Raw genomic sequence first — 23670 nt, 5'->3', positions numbered from 1 at the left:
CAAGCAATTCTAATTGAGTGTTTGTTTATGAGTTGTTTAACTTTATGAAGCCAAAATACCTGAAACTAACTCATTAACATCAATGTATTTATTATCTGTAAAAAGTTCTCCACCAGGTTGTAGGTTTAAACAACACAGAGGTCAAAAGGGCTTCTTGGAAATTAGTCAACTTTAATTTATTGAAAGAAGTGATTTTTTTTTTACTTGTTCCAAGCAATTACAGTGGACTCCCCCTATAACGTGCTTACTGTCAGTCAAACCATCCAGCAACCACTCATTCTCGGCAGCCTAATCAATATTTTTAAGCTGATGTAATGCCTCCTCAGCTGTTTACGTTTTTCTTTTTATTGACCACGGTGACACCCAGCGGGTCTTAAAAAAAAAAGAAATAAAATCCAATGCTGATTTACAGTGAAATGAAATAGATTTATTAGATTGACGGTCATGTAGTTGAAGGACTCATGACAAGTCGTAAATATTTTGAAATTCAGTGAAATTGCCATTGATTTGGAAAATAGTATTTGTCAAGATTTTGGGGTGGGCCACAACAGTAGAATAAAACGGCTCTCTACATTCAGGGCCAAAATAACAGCAATTTGTAGTAACGACAATTTTTGAAGCAGATACTTGAAGATCAAAGTGATAAGTCTGGACCTTGACCCGCCACAGAAGAGGGAGAAAATGTTTTGCTTTTAACTAACTTGATTAACTGTGGCACAGTGGCCGACTGGTTAGCACATTCACCTGACCTTCAGAGGTCACGAGTTCAAGTCCAAGCACCAACTTTCCAGTGTGAAGTTTGCAAATGTGGGCTGTGCTCTGTTTTCTCTGGGTACTGTGGCTTCCTTTCACGTTCCAAAAACATGGTGGGTAAACTGAAGACTGAATTATCCGTAGGTGTGAATGTGAGAGAGAATGGTCGTCTTTGTATGTGCCCAGTAATTGGCTGCCAACCAGTCCAGGATATACACCGCCTCTCGCCCAAAGTTAGCTGGGATATGCTCCAGGACACGCTAGTAAGGTTGAGCACTCCAGAAAATGGAAAAATGATTGAATTATCTACATTTGCCACAGTTTCTTTGCATGAAATGAAATATGAAAAGAACTATATTCCTATTTTTTTTGTTTTACAATTATTTATTAGTTGTGTTGTTTGTAATCAGGGGTGGGGCACCCAGAAGTAATGTGGGTACAACAAGTACAAGCTAATCCTTGTGCAATGCAGAACTGCACACGCTAATCAGTGCTGATCGTTGCCAACTATGCCCTTGTTACCGGCTGATTAGGGCGGGTATTTAAACCCTGCAAGCCCATCAGTCCGCGGTGGTTCGTCTGCCTCGATACACTTGGTTCTGTTATGCCATGAATCTAAATGCAGTTTTGTCCGTTATGTTACATCATTTTCAAATTTCTTCTTTTAACCATATAGACAGTTATCGGAAGTGTTGTGTTGAGGGTTTCATAGCGTGTGGTTTTCTCTCGACTTACGAAACATGGTGTTAAACTGCTGAGGATTGAGGTTCCACTTCCCCCATGGTGTCTTGTGACCTTTGGACTGGGCATAATGGGCGTGATTGAACTCTGGTTCTGTTCCAAAGGAATCCAACACCCTCAACATGCACCTGCAGAGAGGACAAAAAAGGTTTAGTGCACAGCAACAGAGACTAAAACAGTTATATAAACAAGTTATATAACAAAACCACTGATGTTATTAAGTATTTTCTTTGTTAGTTCAAGGGTGGATATCATGACGTATTGTCAATGTTTCTGGTTCCACACCCAATTTGAAGTACTTCAATGGCATTTGTTCCGACACATTTTTTCTCATTCAAGCTATTTAACAAGCATGACAGGCTGAGTAGTGAATGGACAAACATGCTGTATAAGAAGTTGGATGATTCTCCATGAATGGTCGGAAATATTAAAAAAATTAGTACAGTAAATACAATGCGAGGCATACGCTTAAGTTTTAACACCAAAAGTGTAAATGACGAGTTTGAAAATATTATATCTGTCAATATTTAGTTATGGTTCCTAATATTCAAATTGATGGACAACCACAGATAAAAATAGAAACCCAAATAAGCAGAGAGACGAGCTCAGTTTTGTCAAGATTCATTTTTTGTCTTATTGTTGTAAAGTAACCACTGAGCAGACCTACATTGTGTATTATTATTTTACTGGTAGAAATGACTAAATGGATCAAGGGAGCAACATTTACAATCATAAATCAAAAAACATCGGCAATCATCGTAGGAGCACTATAGAATTTTATCTACATTTGCAATAACATTGAGTGCTTGGACATAAATAGCAGAGGAAATAATAGAGTGAACAACAGCTGGAGCTTAGATAACATCTGGACTTTAGATTACGCCTTACTCTGACAAAGGGAACGGATGTAAACGGTGCTATCTCAACGTGAAACAAAAAAAGCTGGTGACAAAGAGGAGGAACCACAGGGGCATTAGTTCCCCCGATTTACTGCTGCTATTTTTTGCTGCCAGCATGAGCTGATGAGTGCTACTTCAAATAAAAACAAAGAGAACTCGCCTCCAGTTCTCAATGGAACAAGTGGACAGAAAACAGAATTGACAAGCATACCAACAGCCTTTTGGTTTGCTTTGTAATGGATGAGAAGACAATAGATCCATTGTCTCTACTACAGCCCAAAATGTCTTTTCTTTATTTTGTTTTAAGGTTGTGAGGGCTTATGTAGGGGTTTGCTGCTGGCTAGCCCTGAATCCAAATAAAAATAAGAGAGCCCTTGTAAAGAGTATAAAAAGCATTGATTGTTAAGTTACTCTTGGAGTGACACTTCATCACCAAGCTGCTAAATCACACTTATCAATTAGTGTAATGATCCAAGCATGTTGCAAATGGCGCTGACATTGCTAAGCATAAATTGCACCCCCCATTTGAGAACAAGCTTTGAACGGCTTGCTTACAGACAAGTCTTTGCCAAAAGGCATCTTTTCTTCAGTTGGACAGTCTCACGTTTGAAGGGGAAGTGAAGTCAACAATTTTCCTTAGAGTTTATAGTAATATGTTCTCAGTGCATGTGCTGTATTCTCATTAATATTGCATTTGTGGAATGAATTAAGCATATTATTGTAGATTAATATCAAATTTGTTTATTTGATTTTCATTTTAATGGCTGCAGAGATCCAACGATTACAGTAATTAGCAGGAAAAGCAAATTTTGCTTAGGTCTTGCTTGAATAAAACATTTTCAAAACCTACAAAACATTAAGCTGCAGCTTCAAGGGCAGGAAAAAAATGCATGTGTTATAAAAACATTTTAAAAAGCATCACGCAGTTCTCAGTAATGGCCACTTGATAATTCGTCTCTGAGCTGCAGTAAGACGATGCAATGTGGAGGTAGAGATGCATTAGCGTGACAAAATGCTGAATGTGTGAGTGTGTGTTTTGCCAACACACAAGACAAATTCTGTGACTTCCAAGAAATGTTGCAAGCGGGTGTTTGGGTAGTCAAAACAAAAGAGAACCAAAGTTCGTACAACAGCATTTCTTTCAGAACAGGGCAGCGGTCCTGTCTGAAAATGGCCAGCGACATGAGCGGGTGTGCAATGAGTGAAAACAAAGAGATGTTGAAAAATTGCCATTTATATAAGTAGTGGGGCGTGCGGCATGAGTAACATGGTTACTTTGGACACTGATGTGATTGCCTTTGTTTAAATCTAATTGCTCAATAGCACCCCTATTTTTCATGGGTATAAATAGCTGGGAGGGGCGCAGTGACCGCCACTTCATTCCCATTGCTGCTGAGGTGAGTTGGGTCGTGCTGCGCACTTACTATTAGCTAATCAGATTAAAAAGCTAACGTAACAATTTAGCTTTTAGTGCCCCCATCAGGCGTGTGTTTTGTGCAGAGGTTTAAGTGTCAAAAACAATCACATCTCCTGGCACTAATTTCCACAACGCAGAGACCAGGAGATTTGGACTCTACAACCGCCTCGGAACTCAATATTTGTTTTTCAAAGCAAAATGTAAGGAGCTGAAAAAAGCAATCGTAGACAAGCATGAAAGAGGCGTTTGAGTGACGGACTTGGCATCGAAATTCAAAGTTCTGAGATAGACCATAAATTCATTTTTGAGGAAGAGAGAGGCGATAAAAACTGCAAGTGTTGCTAGGAGGTTTAAGAGGGGTTACCAGCTAAGTCCCAGTGGATAAAACAAAGAAAGGAAAACACTGACAAAATGTAGCCACCCGATTTTTTCTATGTAAGGGGATTTCCCTTCCAAACAATGATTCCCCCCGCACCACCTCCACGTTTAAAGATTCAGCGCCACATCAATGTCAAGATTTCTTATTTCATTTATATTGTATACTCAACTCTGTGAATTTTCGCACTTTAATTGCATTTAAATCACTTGACAATAGAAACCTGCAAATTTCAGTGTTTTAATTTAAAATATAAAACTACTTACTGATAGTGGACCCATGAAGGTCCAAGCGTTTTCTTAAACTGGGCGAGCCCCACAATATCAATGTAGATGAGCTCAACAACCTTGTCACCTTGAGTGGGGCAACTGGACTTATTCCCCATCACTCGCCGCATGATCCTGGAGAGAAATGTTTGCAGCCATTTAGCAATAACTATGGGATACCTTCTTTAACAGAAGGATACAAAGAAATGTCTCCCTAAGTGTACTTTAGTGTACTTACTCTTTGAGCTCAGCCAGGGAGGCAGAGATGCGGACATCGTGACCTAGCAGGTAAAGCGTGGTTATGAGGTCGCTCCACTGGACCAACTCCCCCAGTGGACCACCACTGAAGGCATTTTCTGCTATTTTGAAGCCTGACTCCTTTGTCAACAGACCCAAGTGCACCAGAACCTGATAGAAAAAAGAGAAAGTAAGTCATCCAAGGGTGCAATGTCAGGACACAACACTCCAGGGAAGATGCATAGGAAAAACCTTGCTCGATGGTCGACTGCACATTACAGCGGTACAAATGGGCCTGTTGAGGCACAATGTACATCTTGTGCACCAGCTCGGCCATCCTTGATCGGTATGTAGGTTAATTACACTAGGGTGAAATATGTAAATTCCTGCCCAACTTTTTAAAATGAAGAATTAAGGACTATAGCTTTTAGCACCAGTGTGCTACCTTCTTTCTCCTCCGTTTGGTCAGGTTCTGCTTGGCGGCCAATGATCGACTAGCACGGACCCATGGCTCAGCCATACGTTTGATCCTCAGCATCATCCAGCGGAACTCCTCCCGTTGAGACATCACACGGTATAGTTCCTCAAAACTGGTCCGGATCTCCGCCTAAATATTTGAAACAACGTGGATCCTCAGAAATGGCTATTACTATCCGTATATACAATAAATTGGGCTAAGACAGAGTGAAAGACGAGAAGATGATCGGTAAGTATATGGAGCCATAGGACAAGGTTGCAGTGGTACATTAGCATCCCCTATAATAATGACAGGAAATCATTTCTGCTGAACCTATTAAAATCGGAATCTGAAATAAAAACCCCAAAGCCTGTCAATTGTACTTCCTCACCACAGAGAGATCAGGTCTGTTGATGTGTGCAGAGAGGATAAAGAGTGATTAATATTGATTCAACCACAGCCGTGAAACTGGGACTTTTTTTTCCAGCACTTATACCATTCTCTGTCCCAGCACTTATGCTGCGGTCTGTTAGCCCAAAGAAACACTCCAAGTGGGATTTGAATGAACTGCTGCATGGATAAGACCATTTAAGATCATTCCCGATTAGTCGCAAGGCCCCATAATTCTGGGTTTGGCAGTGGAAGTTGCTTATACTTTTTCATGCTATTGAGAGACTGGGACTATTGCATGTTGTTACGTTGTTGCATTTGGGATCACAGTCATCACGGAAACTATACCTCCAAAAAATTAATTTGATATCGTTGTTTTAAGCCATCCAAAATGGTCTAAAATGTAACGAATGAGCTCTCAGCAGCAGCTTTTTGAAACAATCTTGATCTGTGACAAGCATAACAAGTAGAGATTCTGTAATATTGGGAAGCTCTGCATTTTGTCATATACACCCTGGCTCATTCGCAGTTTTGATGCCATTGTTTGAGGTGCAAAACACATTACGTAGCAAACAGCGATGCAAAACTGCTTATTATGAACAAAGCGAAAGGTGACTGCAAGAATAGAACTAATACAAATTTCCCTAGAAAAGCAACATTCCATGTGCCATACCTGCCTCCTCCTGTCCATGTCGTCATTCAAGCGCTTTGTCCTCCAAGGCAGATGAGGACACCAGTTCTCCACCTACCAAAAAATAATGATCACTTGCAGGTACGAACCGCATTCCTCAAAATTCCAACACATACAAATTGAGTAACGCAAACCAGTTCTCTTTCATATTCTAGCATAAAGTTCAACAGAAATAGCTGGTGCTCTTTTTATACACAAACTTCCTCATTATTAGAATAATCTAGTTTTATCATGCATTAAAACATCAATGTAAAGAAACCCTTTTGATAAAATGTTTCATATACTAGATTAACCTTAACTATTGAAAAAAACAAACATCAAGAAAGTGACACCAAATTATCTGTTCGGAGGACTGAAAGAAAAGCCAACATGCAGATTGATTTCATTTTTAATCATAGTTTGTGGACATGATCTCAGTTTTTAAAAAAAAAAAGAAAAAAATCTTGGTCCTGTTACATTTCTGCCATCCTTGCAGTGTATGTACTCACTTCACTGAGGTAAATGAAGAAGGAACAGGTGGATCCATCCACACCGTAATTGGTATAGCAAGAGTCTGAGCGCCACATCTCCTTCATCCACTAAATTAGGAATTAAAAGAAAAAAAGAACAAAAACATTTTGTCGACTTGCATAAATCACAGTGACTGTTTGGTGTGTAGACTGATTTTACCTTGAGCTTGCCCTCACAATGAGGAAATCCATCCAAAGACGGCAGCTCACACTTTTCCTGGGCTCCATTAAGAAGATCTGATGAGAACAGCGATGGAAAGGGAATGAAAATCAATAAGGTCAAGGGGATTGGTTACAAATCATTTTATTGTCCAAGGAACATCATATTTCAAACTTGGGCAAGGAAGAAAAATCTTGTCGCGGTACATTCTCAATATCTGTGGAAAGCTAATATGGCCGATGGCTACACAGACATAGCTTGAAAGCAGGTTTGGATTCAAGATCATCTTTTTGGATGCCCTTTAGAGATATTAAAACCAACAGACCTTTACAACAGAACGGTATGCCAGCCATTGCTGAATGCTAAATGAAGACAATGTTAAGTCTTACTGCTCAAATCACAGAGTTTAAGAATTTGATACCCTATCATGGCCAAAATTATAATGCCCTGTATCTTATCAAATAAATGTGAACAACAAAAATTATACACACACTGAAAAAATTAGGGGTGTGGATTTCCTTGAATTTAGGTGATCGGTGCATTAGTAATCAGCAGTTATTTTCCCTGAAGATATTTATGAACGATTTTAGAGGTGTTGGGTGAACGGCTCATTCCATGTTTTTTACAAAATCTTCAAATCATGTTGCTTGTCACAGGAGAATGGGAACATCCAAACCAAGCAGAATGTGACTCATAATGGGTCATCTACGACGACTGCAGTTGATAGCATAAACATGAAGCTGGCATTTTAGGATGACGACAATGTCTGCAGTTTGGTCATCTTTTTGATTGACATGAAAAATATGTAGGGTCTAGGAATTAAGCATTTCACAAGGAAATGAAACTTGGTCATTTCAATACTAGACTTGGTCTTTAATACGCACAACACTGAAACAGGATTTTAATTGTGACTGAACGTAAGGTTTGGTAAAGTAGAGTTAAGGGGCTCATCTGGCCGGGATGATGTTTTATCAAATAAACTATTATCAACCAGGATGCTTGCATTTTCAGTTTTATCAATTTGTTTTGAAGAAATCAGTGAATAAATAAAGATGTGAAACCACCTCCATCCCTGGAAATAAGGGATGTGGCCACACACCCATCTGAATCATTCCATGTCTGTCCGTTTGTCTGTCCATTTGCTCATTCCTTTGCCGTCCATAACAGGAATAAAATAAGATGCTATACGTATGTTCTATCTTCTTCCCAGTCAACCAGGGAGTGCTAAATCTTCCTCTCTCTTTAATCAAGCGGAAGGGCCCCACTGCTGTGAAGCAGCTAAATATAGCACGCTTCAGATTCAAATATTGAGGAGGTGTAGGTTGAAATACACTAGCCTCCTTCACCTCTCTAGAGTGAATGACTGATTGTCTATGATGGCCACCAAAAAGCTTATTCAGATCATGCAGAAATGAGCTTGTTAGCATTGACTCGGGCACTGTGTCAAAGTCAAGGCCCGGGGGCCAGATACGGCCCGCCACATAATTTGATGTGGCCCGTTAAGACAAATTTTGCACCAAATTTGTGTGTCGTAACTAGAATTGCAAATTGTCTTCACTTTTAATAATATATATATATTTAAATATTTGACCAGTTTTTACTCGGCTGAATTGAAAACGAGTTATTTGTCAGTTTGTTTTGTAGCTTTTACTGTATATAATATGAGTAGCTCATACATTTATTTGGGTTGACAGTTATAATGGCCCTGCGAAAGAAGCTATGACTACAATGTGGCCCGCGAAAAAAACGAGTTTGACACCCCTGGACTAGGGTGCCATGATGGCAGATGGGTGTAACAAACCAAAATTCAAGGTTGGAGCTAAAACAGAGAGTCATAAAACTGATAAAAGCAATAGAAAGAAAGATGGCACCAGGAAGTGAAAGTGAGTTAAAGGGTGATGTAGCAATCCAGCAAAATAAAAAAACTGACAAAACAAATGAGATCATAATTTGACAAATCCCAAATTGATTTAGGTCATCTGGTTTATGTTAAATGCGGTTTGCTTTTTATTCTCTTGTGTTCCTCATATACTACGCAGCTGCTGTCAGAAGTGAAACATCCCCCCTAAATAACCTAATGTGTCAATGCTACAGCTTTGGTAGTAGTATTTTTGAAAAAATAGACTTCATCAGACATCATCTTGGTTTAATGCAACAACCACTGCAATCTTTGGTTTTATTCCTTGGGAGAAGTTTGGCAGTTAAACAACTCTGTCTCCTTGACTTGACTACAGCCACAGTCAAAGTCCAAATGTTGTAAGGCACTTAAGGGTGGGAGCGGAAGGAAAGGAAGGCTGGGGAATTCTGTTACAGATCCTATCTAGCGAAAATCATGAAGAGGCAATAGAATCTCATAGCACCAGAAACACTCACTGGTACTTGAGAAAAGCTGTCCACCAGAAGGCAAATATGCAGCTGTTTATTAAAGCAAAGGGGCTTCCCAGAATAGAAAATAAAATGGGGAAAAAAAACCCTGCGGTGCTCTCAGTAAGGTTCTGGACTACAATAATCCAGGGTCTCTTCTTTTCTCTCTCAGCCCTTGCTAAAACATGTCCAAAATAAATTTTGTGCAACAGCAACCTGTTAATCACAGATTTTGCTCTTTAAAAGAAATTCACGTGACGGATGCAGGATTTGAAAATGAGAGTAGGTCAGGGACACAAGAAAATCATGCTTTGGTGCAGTCATTGCTAAGCTCTGGCTCACGTTTCTCTCTTTTTCCACTTGTACAGGAAGCTGCAGCGATGTGACCAAAGGGCTTATGTCATGTGACTGAGGAACCCATTGTGGTGGGAATTTGAATTTAAGCAAAGAAGGTCATTGATGAACACACTAAGCTTACTGAGAAATGTTTTCTGTTCCTCTTGAGGGCCAGTGCTACGGAAACTTGTATGTATTTCTTGTAAGTGATGCAAGAGAAATGCAGTGAACAACCAAGTGAGGAGTTGGATTATGAATTCAACATTGAGAGCAGACAAAATAGTAAATTATATATATTATATCGAGAGTTACTATATGTGATTTTATGAAAAACAGTGCAACTTTGATTTATCGGCCGCAAATTAAAACTACGTGAGGAGGGTACTGCATCACACAAGCACCTATTTTTGGTGTTTTGCAACTTCCTTTTTGATAATTTAGAAGGATGTGGGTTGGTGATGACAGCATTCCTCAGGCATTTATTTGCACTGAGTGTTTTTTTTTTTTTTTGTACGTGTAATTACGACTATTGATCTGGACACTGGGAAAGTAAACAGGCTAATGAAGACCACAAGCCATCGTATACATAAATTTAAGAAGGCCCTGTGAGAGCATTTTCCTGGCAGATTGAATTCTAAATATCCCACTTCTGTTTCTACGGCTTCGCTTCAACAACAGAGTGTTTAAATACAATTTTAAATAATTGAATATCTGGTTTATTAAAACGTTTTGGGCAACATATGGTGTGGATAACGCACTGTTGAAGCAAACAAACTCATTTGCATTGTATCATTCCCCTCACCTTATCAGAAAAATGAGACAACTGATAAGGAATTCAGGTCATTAGCAATATTGATAATCAACTTGGAATCAATATCTTTTTAATTTCACCTCTTTATAGTCTGGATTTGGCCTTGCAGGCTGTGTGTTTTCTAGCTGTCCTATACCAATTAGTATGGTGCTAATTTCTGCTGTTACTCATTGTTTCTGGTATCATACTGGTGAATTATGACTCATTTGTGCACAGTTCCAGTGCCAATATATCCCACAATTCTTCATTTTGTTTACTTTTGCGAAAGAATGGATTGCCAAATGATTTAGCGCAGCCGTTTCCTAACCCTTTTTTGCGCCACGGACCGCTTACGTGTCAGACTTGTCAATCCAATGACTACAATCACTATAAGAATAAACCTTGCTCATAATCCAAAGTGACACTTACCTGCCACATTGACTTTTTCTGGATTGTTGGAGCTTGGTGTTGAGCCATTGGTCAGATTACTTCCTGTGCCATTGTAGATGTTGTCAACCTTGGATTCGAGCTTGTCCAGCCTTAGCATGATGTTATCTAGCAGTACTGCAAGGGTCTTCTTTAAGTCTGGAATAAATGGGGTCAATTAGAGTCAGGCACAACATTTTCTTTTTGGTTTTAAACTCAACCAATAAATACGGTAGATAGTAAGGATGGGACAAGATTTCGTACTATGAGATCTCACGTTATTACAACGCCAATAGATTTTACGTCCTTGCGCAGTAGGACATCTATTTTGTTCAGGCTGTCTTTTTGTATTGTTTTGACTCACCCTCGTTCTGAGACTTGCACCGGAGTGAATGTAGCAGATGTTCTAAAGTTAGCTGTCACCAATTTAGAACTTTCTATATCAAATCATGGAGTCGCTGTTGTGACCGACAACTCATGCAACTTGGAAGCGGTGATAAATGAGGCTGAGTGCACACAACATATTTATCTTGGTCTTGAATTTAGCCAGGTATCACAGTTGCTTGTATGCACATGTCAGGCACCACATAATTTATCTTTTTTTTTCTCAACAACAGCAGCACCTTTGACATCCAATATGCACCAACTAATTGTGGACATTGTCAGGCACCATAGATGTCTTGATATGGTGGCCCACATTAATGCTATTTGCTCAATGTTTGGCAGAATGAAAGTATTTTTATTTGTTGAACTTTTCAGTAAAAGGAATGATCTCAGCTGCAGCTGTTATTCCAACAGCGTTGGAAAAAACGAGCCTGTAACAAATGTGTTTATGTTCACATTTCAACTTGAGAGCTAGATCATTCTTTTTCTTGCGCTCTGCTCAGTAAAAAGTTGGAAACTAGAACATTTATATTCAGCATGATTTTATACGAGACATTTTGCAAAAATCTCATCTCATTATCGTGGACTGGATCTCAGGAGACATCTCATCTTGTGACATTTGTTTTCTGTGATATACACCTATAAAATATGACAAATAAAACTCTGCGTTTAATCCCTGATTATGTATGACATTTTGCTCTTGTGAATATTACCCACCATAAGCTGTCATGGTGCCCACATAAGGCCCATCCATGACGCTTTGGTTCTCCTCAGCTAGTGCCTTGATGTAGCGCTTGCTGAGATCCAGGATCTGTTGCCGGAGCATAGCGCTGTTTTCATGGCTGGCTCGCTGCTGGATGGTAAAGTGTAGCAGCATCATGCCCCAGATAAATCCAAAGCTGACCAGGAAAAAGCCAAGCTTTTGGGACGACAGCTTCCACAAGAAGGGTGTAGCCATGCTCACGAGACAGCGAGTGGAAGGTCACTGGTTAAACTACAGGAGAGCTGCACTGGTGCAGGTGGGGCAGTAAGGCATGGCTGTCTGTTTGTGGGGCTGTGATTTTTGTTGGGCACGGATCCTCACTAATGTGATTTCCTTCTTTGGCTTATGTTGATGACAACGCAGCATCTCAGGCTCCAACCTTCTTCATTCTACAGGAGAAAAGACAGAGGGGGACCAGGTTAGATGATCATTGATAAAACAGCTGTGTTATCAATCAGTAACTGGAAATTGTGCATAAAGTGGCTCCCGGGCATTTTTAATACAGGATTTGGACCCAGAAGCAACAAATTCATCAATTGGTCCATATATAAGGCGCACTGTGGTTTTTTGAGTAAATTTTAAGTGCACCTTATAGTGTGGAAAATACGGTACTGTAAAACAGGGGTCTCAAACTCAAACTTAAGTCTAACTGTAGTCTTGAAACAAATCTGAATAAGGAAAAACATTGCAATAAAATAATGCAAACTGCTACTGCTATTGTTGGGGGTTGGCTCGGATGGTTATGCTCTTTTCGCCCCCGTATGTCGGTCAGAACACAGGAGGGTGTTCTGACCGACACACTCACTTTGTGTCAAAGACGCACACGATCATAATACCCCGAATATAACACCCCGAATTAAAGACGACCCCCACTTTTTCAGTCATTTCAATGCAAAAAAACATCATCTTATATTCGGGCCAAAACGGTATATACCGTATTTTTCATACTACAAGTTGCTCCGGAATATACGTCACATTAGTACGGAAGAGGATTAGGGCCAGTGAAGAAAAAAAAAAAAAAAAAAACGAGGGGTGACATGATTCTGACTTTTTTTCTCAGAATGCATTTGTGCATTTTTTTTCTCAGAATTCTGACTTTAAAGTCAGAATTCTGAGAAAAAAAAATGCACAAATGCAGCTCAATGATAATAATAGATACCAGCAAATCATGGCACCATATTATACATGGGTAGAGAGAACAAAAAACATTTTACAGTAAATTTGAGGGGGGGAGCGTATTACACTCGGGTGCTTATCATACACGGTAACAGTCACCTGTTGTATAAACTCAACTTTCCCTGGCAAGTGTAAATTCAGAGGAGAGACACTGTGTGACAGGTAGCAGAAAATAGATTATTCCCTTACTGCTGCTTCATAATTGATGGAAGGGACCTGCATTGAGAGCACTTTTAGCTATAACACAGTTTTTCTTCTACAAACTCTTAATGCATGCTATTTTAGTTCACGGGAGCTAACTCAACTCTGTTTCATTTTGCTTTTGGCAAGGCTGACAGAGGAAAATACACTATAAGTAATCAAATACATAATAAGTGATCAAGTGGGGGATTTTTCTCACAACAACAGCAATGTCGCTGCAATATTCTGTATGTTTTCTCTGTAAGATATATACATACATAATACACACACACACATATAATGTAATGTAACATATATATATATATATATATATATATATATATATATATATATATATATATATATATATATATATATATATATATATATATATATATATATATATATATGCGCGCCTCTGAAGCAAATGTCCTTTCTTTTCCCCAGGATTTATTATCCCAGTGTCACGTGACGAGCAGGATTTGGACCCAGAAGCAGACATAACTGACACAGAATACACGGGAAAAAAAGTAGACGCTCTACTTGGAAGAAAGCTCGATGCACTGACAAATTGTCACAGCGTAACGCAAGTTTATATACTGCGAGACATCAGGCCTTTATGATAGAATATCCTTCCATCCATCTATTTTCTAAACTGCGTTTTCTCATGAGGATTCACGGGCCTGCTGGAGCCTATCCCAGCTGACGGGCAGTAGGCAGGGGACATCCAGAACTGGTCGCCAGCCAATGGCAGGCCACACTCACACGACCCACGCTCATACCTAGTACTATGGGGAAATTTGGAATGGTCAATCTGCCTCCCATGCATGTTTTTTAGGATGTGGGAGGAAACCAGAGTACTCAGAGGAAAGCCAAGCACGGTGAGAAGATGTAAACTCAACACAGGAAGGCTCGCACCGGAATCAAATCAAAAAACTTCTGCACAGCAGCTGATACAATCTATGACAGAATGAACACAATATTGACAAACACCCAGTCACAACACCCAAGGTATTCGGTGGCTGAAAGAGTTCTTTGTAAAGACAGAAGTGCTAGTGATGGCAGATCACCTCTTGATGTTCATAATTCTCTGCATTGCTTTCAAGCCTGCAGCTTAAAGCTTCTGCTAGGTCACGCTGAATTATATAATAGTGCAAATTATTTAACCTACGAATGCTCACGATTAACTGTACAACAAACTTTGTTTGTATGTTGTCTTATATTTTTCATTTATTTATTTTGGCTAGTCGCCTGCTGCAGGCTGAAAAACAACATTTTATTGCACCTATTACAGTGACAATAGAGTTCTATTCTTGAACTCAAGCATCTGACTTATCCTGTTTATAGACTGATACTGCAAAAATTATATGCAAGTCAACATTTTATTGCACCTATTACAGTGACAATAGAGTTCTATTCTTGAACTCAAGCATCTGACTTATCCTGTTTATAGACTGGTACGAGTTTTGCTGTTCTTCCAAGTTCTCATACCCGTGGTAAGTTTGCAGGTGTAGCCGAGTAAATATTGAATCGCAGTTAAAGCATCAAACATTACGATATCGTGCAAAGGCTGCCACAGAATCACAGGACAGGTTCTGAAGCCAACACAACAAACATCTCACCTGGCAGGTGATGACCGAATAACAGAACTTTGTTAAAGAGCGAACTTAAAGAGCAAAGTAAATATCACAAAGAGTCGCCCTGGTGAATAAAACATGCTCACGAGGTCGCAAGGACAATATGCAAGGGGATAGCAATTTTGTTCAAGTATGGTACGAAAAAGTATACGAAATGAGTATACAGTGTTCTCTGCAGAAAGATGCTACTGCGGGTGAAGAAGATCTTCCAATACGCTACGTTAGCTACTACACCTGCAGAATAAAAACAATGAGGCCGCTTGCATGCGACGCCAAGCAGCGCCATCAAGCAGTCAATACGACCAAGCATTAACGCGAGCATAGCGGTGGTGGTAGCCCCTTTTAGTTGCGCAAAGGCGTGTTTGGTCAGCTACAGTTCAGCCTTCTTGGGCGACAACAGCAAGTCGGAGGGTGGAAGTAGCCTTGGTTAACCACCGCTCACTCCATGACGAAACGAGAACCCCCCCGCCGCGAATGACAAGCCAACAAGCGCAGAACGAGCAAGACGGGTGTCACCACCTTACCTCATGTGTCACTTTGTGTTGAGAGTCAATTGCAAGGCGGCTCAATCGGGAATGGACTGATAAAGCATCCATAAAGAACGGCGAAGGGGATCGCGAATTGGCCCGCCTGGTTTGTAATTCCAGATACAGCGCACAAGCCTCCCTTGCTCTGCCCACGAGCAAAAATCGAGTAGAGGAACCATCTGCAAGTGTCAACCCCCCGTGGAAGCGTAAAACCACGTCCGGCACAATTAGGATTTTTACTCTTTTATATTTACTAGACAATTTTCTTTTAAAATATTTTAGCCGTGTTTATATTTTTCCATGGGATTTCTATCGTTTGTATTCGTTTTGAAATTGTTTCAACACAAACACGGTGACAAAAAACATCAGACGCTCTCTGAGAATCCGTTCAATGAATGCTCTGTTTTCACTGCCACCTTCTGTTTGGGAACAGACTACATACAATCCGCACCGAGCGGTGAAGTGGGCCCTCTTGCGTTTGAAAGCAAAGAAATAAAGCTGATGATTCTGGTGGGTCAAACTGAGTGTCGGGCACATTTTGGGGGCGAGGGTTCCTGGCCAGCTATTAAAAATTACAGTGGCTACTGCACAGTTGTATTTATGGGATTGTCATGAAAATATTTACCACTAGTACGAAAATAAATGGGCATTGTTATTTATTTTTTGAAAAAAATGCGGCGGATTTGCAAAACGGAAATACGCCGTTTAAGACAACACTAATTTTACGTGTATAAATGCACACGCGTAAGCACGCACGCGCATTTACGCACGCACCCATGCAAACATAAACACACACTCACACACACGCTCACACAGTCTCACACGCGCGTACACACGCGCGCGCACACGCGCAACAGCCATGGGCTCACTCCCTGAGGCAGGGGCCAAGGGGGTACGGCTTTGTTGGGAGAAAAGGGGGAAGAGGGAGCTGATCTTAAGGCGTCTGGGTTCTTCCTTTGAGGTAAGGTGAGAAGCTCAGTCATCCAAGAGGAGTTCAAGTGTCAAGCTGCTGCTCCTCCATGCTGAGAGGGGCCAGGTGAGGTGGTTCGGACATCTTATCAGGATTCTTCCTGGACACCGCCCTGGTGAGATGTTCCGGGCACTAGGTGAAGGCTCAGAGGACAACCCAGGAATAACCCAGGAGTGTCTTAATTTTACGTCGATGGCATGCATGCACAAAAAATACTAGACGGATTGAGACCTACTAATATATTTGACAGCAGTTCTTTCTTGTCCTGGTGAGATTGACTCATTTTAGAGGCGTATTTGTTTTATGCTGTGGACCAACCCCCATCCAAGCCCACATACTGAGGGGCCCAAGGCAAATCCGTCTTTCATTAGTTTGACAATGAGCGCTCCTGCCTCCTCTTTATAGGCTGGGCGAAGAGCCGCCATCTTCAAGCGACCAGAGAACTAATATGAAGCAAGCATTGTCGTTTTTAATCCAAAAACAAAGCGAAGTGTTTGAAGAACAAATAAGTCTTGGCTAACAGCATTGTCAGTATTATCACTTTTAGCTACTAAATGGGTGCATGGCTACAGTAGCATTTCATGACTGAAATTTACTTTGGGAACAACTTGTTGAGAAAATTATCTGTCAAAGATTGAACGGATCATTCAGGAGTTTTTTCTACAGAGTGCCATAATCATTACAAGGGAAAATCATTTCTATGAATACAAATGCAATGAAGTTCATTGTCTTTGTTTTTTGTTTTTTTAAGAACATAGTAAGTACTTCAGATCATCTCTGCATTTTAAATCACATTACATCCATAACCAGCTGACACAGCTGCAGAACAGTGCAAAACAACAACGCAGTTACATTTTGACAAAAATTCCCATTCACGTTGCTATACATAATTTGCAGCAGAATAGAAAGGGAGAATTTTTATGCCCAGCCAGAAACACAGAATACAATGCAATGTGAAAGCCTACTGCACTAAACTTCTCATTTATTTGTGCGTGTGCAAATGTTGAACCCATTCTATCAAATACAAACTTAACTGGCTTTTACAGTCGAGTCTGTCAACTATGAAAGCGGACATAGGGATATAGAAGTGAAAATCATTCCATCTGAAGAAAGATGAAAAAAAATCATTTAGTGCATTTTGCTCGGTTATAAGAGAGTGTATTCGTTCACAAAAATACTCTAGCGATATTCTTATCGAGTTAATTGTAGGAAAACAAGGATTCAACAATTATTTTGCCATAACGTGGCATCTGATTTGCAAATTGGTCTGTTTTCAGACGCACAACAATAAATCGTGTCAGATGCACAATTTTACCATTATAAAAAGTATGACAGGGATTTCGCAGCTCATTTCCCGAGTGTTTTAGCAACATCCTTGTAGGCTAGCTCAATTTCCACATCAGCTGCACACGTGTTGGTGAATTCATCTCTGCTGTAGGCGTTGCCAAGGTAACGCCACACACCTCTATACTGGGAAGGGATGTCATAATTGCGGTACTTCTTCGCCACCACCTGAAAGTTAGAAGCAATGTCAACGCAGGCACCAAGGTAGATACATCACTTCAAATTACCTTGACAACATGAAGTTTGGGAAGGAGGTTGCAGTCAGCCAGCGTCAGCTCATCACCATCCAGGTATTTGCGTGTAGATTCTCCATCGACAAGATGAACCTCATTGGGTAGCGGGTTCATCAAATACTCATCCAGTTTTACTAGAGCCTTGTTAAGATTCTGCTCTAATGCTGATGAACACGTTACAAGGTAAAAAGAGAATGGAAGCAGCGGGATAATAATGCTTACAGAATATACTGGTTCGACTCACCCTTATTCTTATTGGGACTTGTGTTTTTAATGTAAGCTGAGAACTTGGCGAACACATCGTTTCCCGCTGTGTTGGACTGGTGGTTCTTCGCTGCAAGTTTGGGATACCTGAAGAAGAGACATTTTTTACCTGGAGGAGGTGTGTGCGTCTGAGTGCATGTGAGTGAGTGTGTGAGGCCTACTTGGGTGGAGCCAGCATTTCCTCCAAGTACTCCTCTATTTTATTGACATCAGTTAGCACCTCCCCCTGGAATGTGAGGAAGGGTGGGTGTGTCCCTGGGGCCAGGTTGTGAAGGTCAGCTGGTGTCCTAAAAAGAAAGAAAACACGTCCTTTACACTGTGTTCCTTATCTTGATGCATATGCAGTTTTTATTTTTGTAAATACATTAGGTTCTATAATATCCTGACATTTTAACTACCACCTACCGACAATGACTACAGTATATTTTTTTGCAAATTTGTAATTAGCATTTTCACACACATCCTGATACAGTTAAAAATGTATATTTTGCACCATTATGTGTGTAAATGTTTTTGTGCCATTATGTGTATAAAGTCAGTCAATTCTGTCATTCCCTTTAAAATTGACTCGCAAGTGCAGACCTTGACATATCATAAGCAGAAGCTGATTTGTTTAAGTCCATGCAAGTGGTCAAAAGTATATTTAGGCCTATAAGGAACTGCAAACAGAGCGTCACGGTTGGATAATTTAAAGTTGTTAAGGGAGCTTATGGATCTGACAATTGATCACCTAACCTGATCGATTGTCCTTGATCGCTGCACACCCTCCAAATCAGTCTGTTTTTTTCAAAATTGCATTACACTATCTGCGCCAATACTAGTTAGCTGTGGTCCCAGTAGGCGTAAAGTTTAGTCGACTTTCGAGTTTCAAACACCATATTATCAGGTGCGATGGGCACAAAGGAAACAACAATGATTGATAGTTGTGCCATTATGACTACTACCTTTTGAGGTCAACTGTGGTGACATTGAAGACCACGCCTTTCAGCCAAAGGATCATGAAAAGACGCTGTGAGAATGGACAATTTCCAATGCTCTCCCCATCACTGCCAGCCTGCGCGCACACACACACACGCACGCACAAGCACACACACGCACACACACAATTGGGATTTGTCAGTAATGGGTTCAAAATTCAAGTAAAGGAGTATCTTTTGTTTCTGTTAGCACAGACTACACAGAGGGATTAAAAAGAAGATGAATCAGTGCCCTTTTTTGTACGAGGGAAACCGGGTGGTGTGTGTGAGACAGGACGTGTAACACGAGCCTAAAGTCAGCATGAATAATCCACATCGCTTCCATTAGTTGCCTGACTGCTCACAATGACTTTTTCCTGTGGTTTTCCATTGAGACTTTGCCACCTTTACCTTAACCTGACAATCGTCAGTGCTTCTATGATTTTCACTCAAAATAGTAACTAATACATCAAATGCATCGAATTAGTCTGCAGACATAAGTATGTTACTCATGTGTCAGCAGCGAAAAGTTGCACATGCAAGCAAAACAAACAAAATAAGGAAATCATAGCATTAACATCCTCTTGCATGACACGTACAAAGACAAGATGAGTTACTGTTTTTGATATGCAGGAAATATGTGGAATGATTGTGAATAATTTAACAAACTTTAGCTAATCCAGAGAAATTCCTGTCAGTAGCATATTACTATTATTGCTATTATAAGGAAGGTAAGAAATATTTATAGGATTTTCAAAGTAGCAAGCACAATGTTAGGTACACGGTCAAATGAGATCTAGCTCAAAAGCTGTACCAGAATGATTGTATAACTTCCTCATTCTGTGTTGTTGTCAAATAAAATTAAATTTTGAACGCAAAGTGATGTGGGTCTGATATGTTGTCTCATCAATTTTTATTCGTAGTAAGGAGCCGAGCATCATTATTTGTCAGTAGGTCGTCAGAAAATAACCACTTACAGACTCTTCATATAAGGCTATTTAAAGCTGCAGCGTTCTACAAAGAAAGTACTCTGGTAATAATTTAGTGAGAGGGATAGAGAGTGGTTGCCCATGCATGTGGGTGTCAGGTTCACACAGGGGGAAATCAACATAACAAAAACATGTCCTGTACAGAACAGAAAGCCTACATTATCTTTGTATTTGCATTGTTGCACACACACTTATAACACCCCACCTTGACGAACAATTCGATGTCTGGGTCCTTATCTTCCTCCGCTGCAATATCGGTCATACTCAAACAGACACACAAAAATTGCTGCTTGTGCGCCTCCGCTCCACAAGTGTGTATTTGTGTTTGCAGATTCTACTCCACGTCCATTAAGTGTAGCTTGGTTGGCGCTATAGCGGCTCTGTCACAGTCAGCTGATGACCACCAGGGATGTGTGTGTGTGTGTGTGTGTGTGTGTGTGTGTGTGTGCGTGTGTGTGTGTAAGTGTAAGTGTAAGTGATAGGGAGAAGGGAGAGGTGTTCAGTTTGTACCCATGGGCTCAACGGTGGGGCATGACATGTCAGTCAAAAATAGCCCCCTGGGTTGAGCCAGGGTGGGCTAAAAAAAAAAAGAGCAGTTGACAGTAAAACATGAATGCTCATTTGACTCACTTATAGATAATCATTTTGCTCCACGATGCAGCACATTGCCTTTTACAACATGGAACGCTACAAATAAGTCACCTTCACTCTTGTGCAATTCAACCTCCCATTGTATTAGTGAAATTTACAACACTGGAGTGTTCAAAGTGCCAGATTTATAAGACCCATTTGGACTTTAGCGTAGAAAAAGGGCTGATGCCACAATGACAGCAGTTGGTTAATGAGTGATCACATGACTCTCGAAGCTGCTGGACAGAACATTCTCCCCAGTTCAAGTTATATTTGGAATCATAGCCACTCCCTCTGATGCGAAACACACGCACTGCAACTCAATGTGAAGGTGGCTGACAGGTATAAGATTAACGTCAAAACAATAATAAAATCAACCTCACGTACAAATAAACATGGCTTAGGTATTTGACTTTGCACCTTGGCCCAAGTGATGTTATCTTCATTGTATAGTAGTATATTTGAACAATTTCATGCAATCCAGACTTCTACTGAATTAAACATTTTGCCTATAATTAAGCTCAATTTTGATTCAACATTATTTATATGTTTATTCGTAGTTGTCAGTGGTGTAGAACTGCAATACATCATATTAGATTTAATTCTGTTGTTGGCTTGGATGCCGAAGAGTATAAGCCCACATTTACATCAGCTGCTTTGCCCCTTTGTTTGAAATGTTCGTTCCTTGACCATAAGGGCCCTATTTACTGCCAACTGCAAGTTTAGCACATTGCACAGTCTAATTGCATTTATGGGTGAAGTTGTTTTTTTCTGTTGGTATTTTCGTAATCTCTGTTAGTTAGAAACGGGCGTTTGCTCCGTAGTGGGAGTGAACACAGCTGACTTATTTCCCAGCGAATGGAGGCAGCTCTTTTGCCTTTAAATTTAGAGAAGGAGAGACACATGGTCTACATGGTGGAAGCATAAATTGACTAACTGGAGTCCATGGAGGGGATTGGCACATTCAGAATACAGTTATAGGGAAATGCAAAAATATATGGTTTGAATGGATATTTCTTGGCTTCATTGACTATCCACTTTTGACGAAAAAAAGAATTATTACTTTTGTTGTTGTTGGTGTTTTAATTTTTTTTTTTTTTTTTTAAAGTCTTGAGCGTATAAGTAGAGTGTCCTCGCGTACACTGTCAACTACGTTGATGAACTGTTGCTTCAAATGTCACTGTCGTAGAGAAATGTGGATAATATCCTTCAGTAAAGGTTAGTTAGGAGTAACCAACGCCAAATGGGGCTTAAAAGTTGTATCAAGGCACCTTTCCTAAAAATTCAGTTCACGACCAGTGGCTTATACTGTACAAAAAAGAAAAATCCTCATCTCGTACCCACCTTAGCAAACAAAGTGACTTTAGGCTTGTCCTTCTCAGACTCTTGGTTCGACTTGGGTGTCTCTTGCTCAGATATGGTTGAAGATGTTGATGATGAAACTATGCGTTCCAAGTTCCTACTGTCCACCTCCATCTTTGGAGACACACTCTCAAAATGTGACTCTTTGATACTCTCTACAATTTCCATCTTTTCCTCCGTACAGCACTTGTTCTCTTCCTTCTCTTCATTGTCAGAATGTGAAGAGGAAGATGAAGAAGAATTTTTGCAGGATTCCTTGTTTGGTGCAGCGGGTGCTGGAAACAATGGGGGATCTGGTACTCTTCCAAAAGCCCATCCAGTATTTTGATACTCTGGTGCTTGACTTGAGGGCTCATCGTAAGGCGACTCGTATATAGCAGCTGGTGTCTGGTTTTGGTAGATCTCTGGGTGCTCATAAATGTGTTCCTCTGAAGGATCCATGGCGAATGAAGAGGACACGAAACAGGTTACCTTGAGTCTATCAAGATGCACACTGACGTGAGTGTGATGCCAACTTTATATTGACATTATCATCTATCATTCCAGGACTTTGGACTCAGTTGTAGACAAGTAGTGCCAACTAAGGAAAATGGTCGTCCGTAAAGGAGAATGCAGCATTCACAGTCTTTGAAAAGGACAAACTTGATGATCTAATTTGAGTGACAACCATAAGGTTTCTCCTCATCTAAACTCATTAATCCTACTAAACACTTAACTACAATAAAAGCATTGTGGATTGTGCCTTCCTTTAAGGTTACAATTATAAGTGCAATAGCCAATGACAGCAAGCTCACAAAGAAAGGCCTTGTCATCGTATCTGAAAGAGGATTTGCAGTGATTAAATGGGCAAATTAAGTTTTTGTGAAGCTCTGAACCACTTAGGCCACTTGATGTGGAAATTGTGTCAATCAGTTACACTGACCGCTAAAAACAAAACGCAAGGAAGCAGGACACACACGCACGCATGCACGCGTGCACGCACGCACGCATGCACGCACGCACACACTGAATGTTACCTTGTGTTTAGACATGAATGTGTTAATATGGTATTGATGAGAGAGTTCTGGAAATTAAATGTCGTGGTTTGTGCATGCTTTGGTAACTGTAACAGGCAGTGATGATTTAACTTTTAAATGGAACTAATTTTGATTATTTAATTGGTAATCAGTGATTTATAACAGTTTGACTACTAATATATATACATTACTACGATGGAATTTCAAAAATATCCCTTTGCCAGATACAAAGTGTGAGAAAAGTAACCACTACAGTATTTATTTATTTGTTTATTTATTATTTATTTAATTTGTCTGAGCGTCCCGGTTAAGATTTTTTTTTGAAGTCTAAATCTCACAAAATGTGGCTTTAGGTATGAAACTGTTCCTAATAGAAGCAAATGAATACCAAATTGACTGCGCTTTTCCACATCCAAAATGGTGGCAA

General features: G+C 40.2%; 2 protein-coding genes across 3 annotated transcripts in view; both read right to left on the bottom strand.

Annotated features, from left to right (window-relative positions):
• The window catches only part of mgat5 (alpha-1,6-mannosylglycoprotein 6-beta-N-acetylglucosaminyltransferase), a 29683-nt gene extending 14039 nt beyond the window's left edge, over positions 1 to 15644 (bottom strand). Inside the window, exons 1-10 of the mRNA XM_049754086.2 lie at positions 15477 to 15644; positions 11914 to 12348; positions 10816 to 10971; positions 6897 to 6973; positions 6716 to 6805; positions 6210 to 6281; positions 5135 to 5296; positions 4691 to 4860; positions 4453 to 4587; positions 1489 to 1622 (exon numbers count right to left, since the gene is read on the bottom strand). Coding sequence (XP_049610043.1) covers positions 1489 to 1622; positions 4453 to 4587; positions 4691 to 4860; positions 5135 to 5296; positions 6210 to 6281; positions 6716 to 6805; positions 6897 to 6973; positions 10816 to 10971; positions 11914 to 12154 — 1237 coding nt within the window. The 5' untranslated portion in view covers positions 12155 to 12348; positions 15477 to 15644. The remainder of the gene's footprint in view (positions 1 to 1488; positions 1623 to 4452; positions 4588 to 4690; positions 4861 to 5134; positions 5297 to 6209; positions 6282 to 6715; positions 6806 to 6896; positions 6974 to 10815; positions 10972 to 11913; positions 12349 to 15476) is intronic.
• Positions 15645 to 16898: 1254 nt separating this feature from the next.
• Positions 16899 to 22694, bottom strand: clic5a (chloride intracellular channel 5a). Of its 2 annotated transcripts, none has more exons than XM_068649988.1 (6): positions 22210 to 22694; positions 19235 to 19344; positions 18452 to 18577; positions 18271 to 18377; positions 18021 to 18190; positions 16899 to 17961 (listed from the first exon to the last, which is right to left on the bottom strand). In XM_068649988.1, exons 1-6 carry the CDS (start codon positions 22666 to 22668, stop codon positions 17797 to 17799), a joined length of 1137 nt encoding a protein of 378 aa, XP_068506089.1. In that variant the 5' UTR covers positions 22669 to 22694; the 3' UTR covers positions 16899 to 17796. The 2 variants fall into 2 exon arrangements, with proteins under 2 accessions (XP_068506089.1, XP_049610073.1); XM_049754116.1 differs by lacking the exon at positions 22210 to 22694 and adding an exon at positions 20441 to 20692.
• Positions 22695 to 23670: the final 976 nt, after the last annotated feature.

This window comes from Syngnathus scovelli, chromosome 2 (genome assembly GCF_024217435.2).
Source record: "Syngnathus scovelli strain Florida chromosome 2, RoL_Ssco_1.2, whole genome shotgun sequence".
Classification (NCBI taxonomy): domain Eukaryota; kingdom Metazoa; phylum Chordata; class Actinopteri; order Syngnathiformes; family Syngnathidae; genus Syngnathus; species Syngnathus scovelli.
This window is presented reverse-complemented; position numbering and strand designations above follow the sequence as displayed.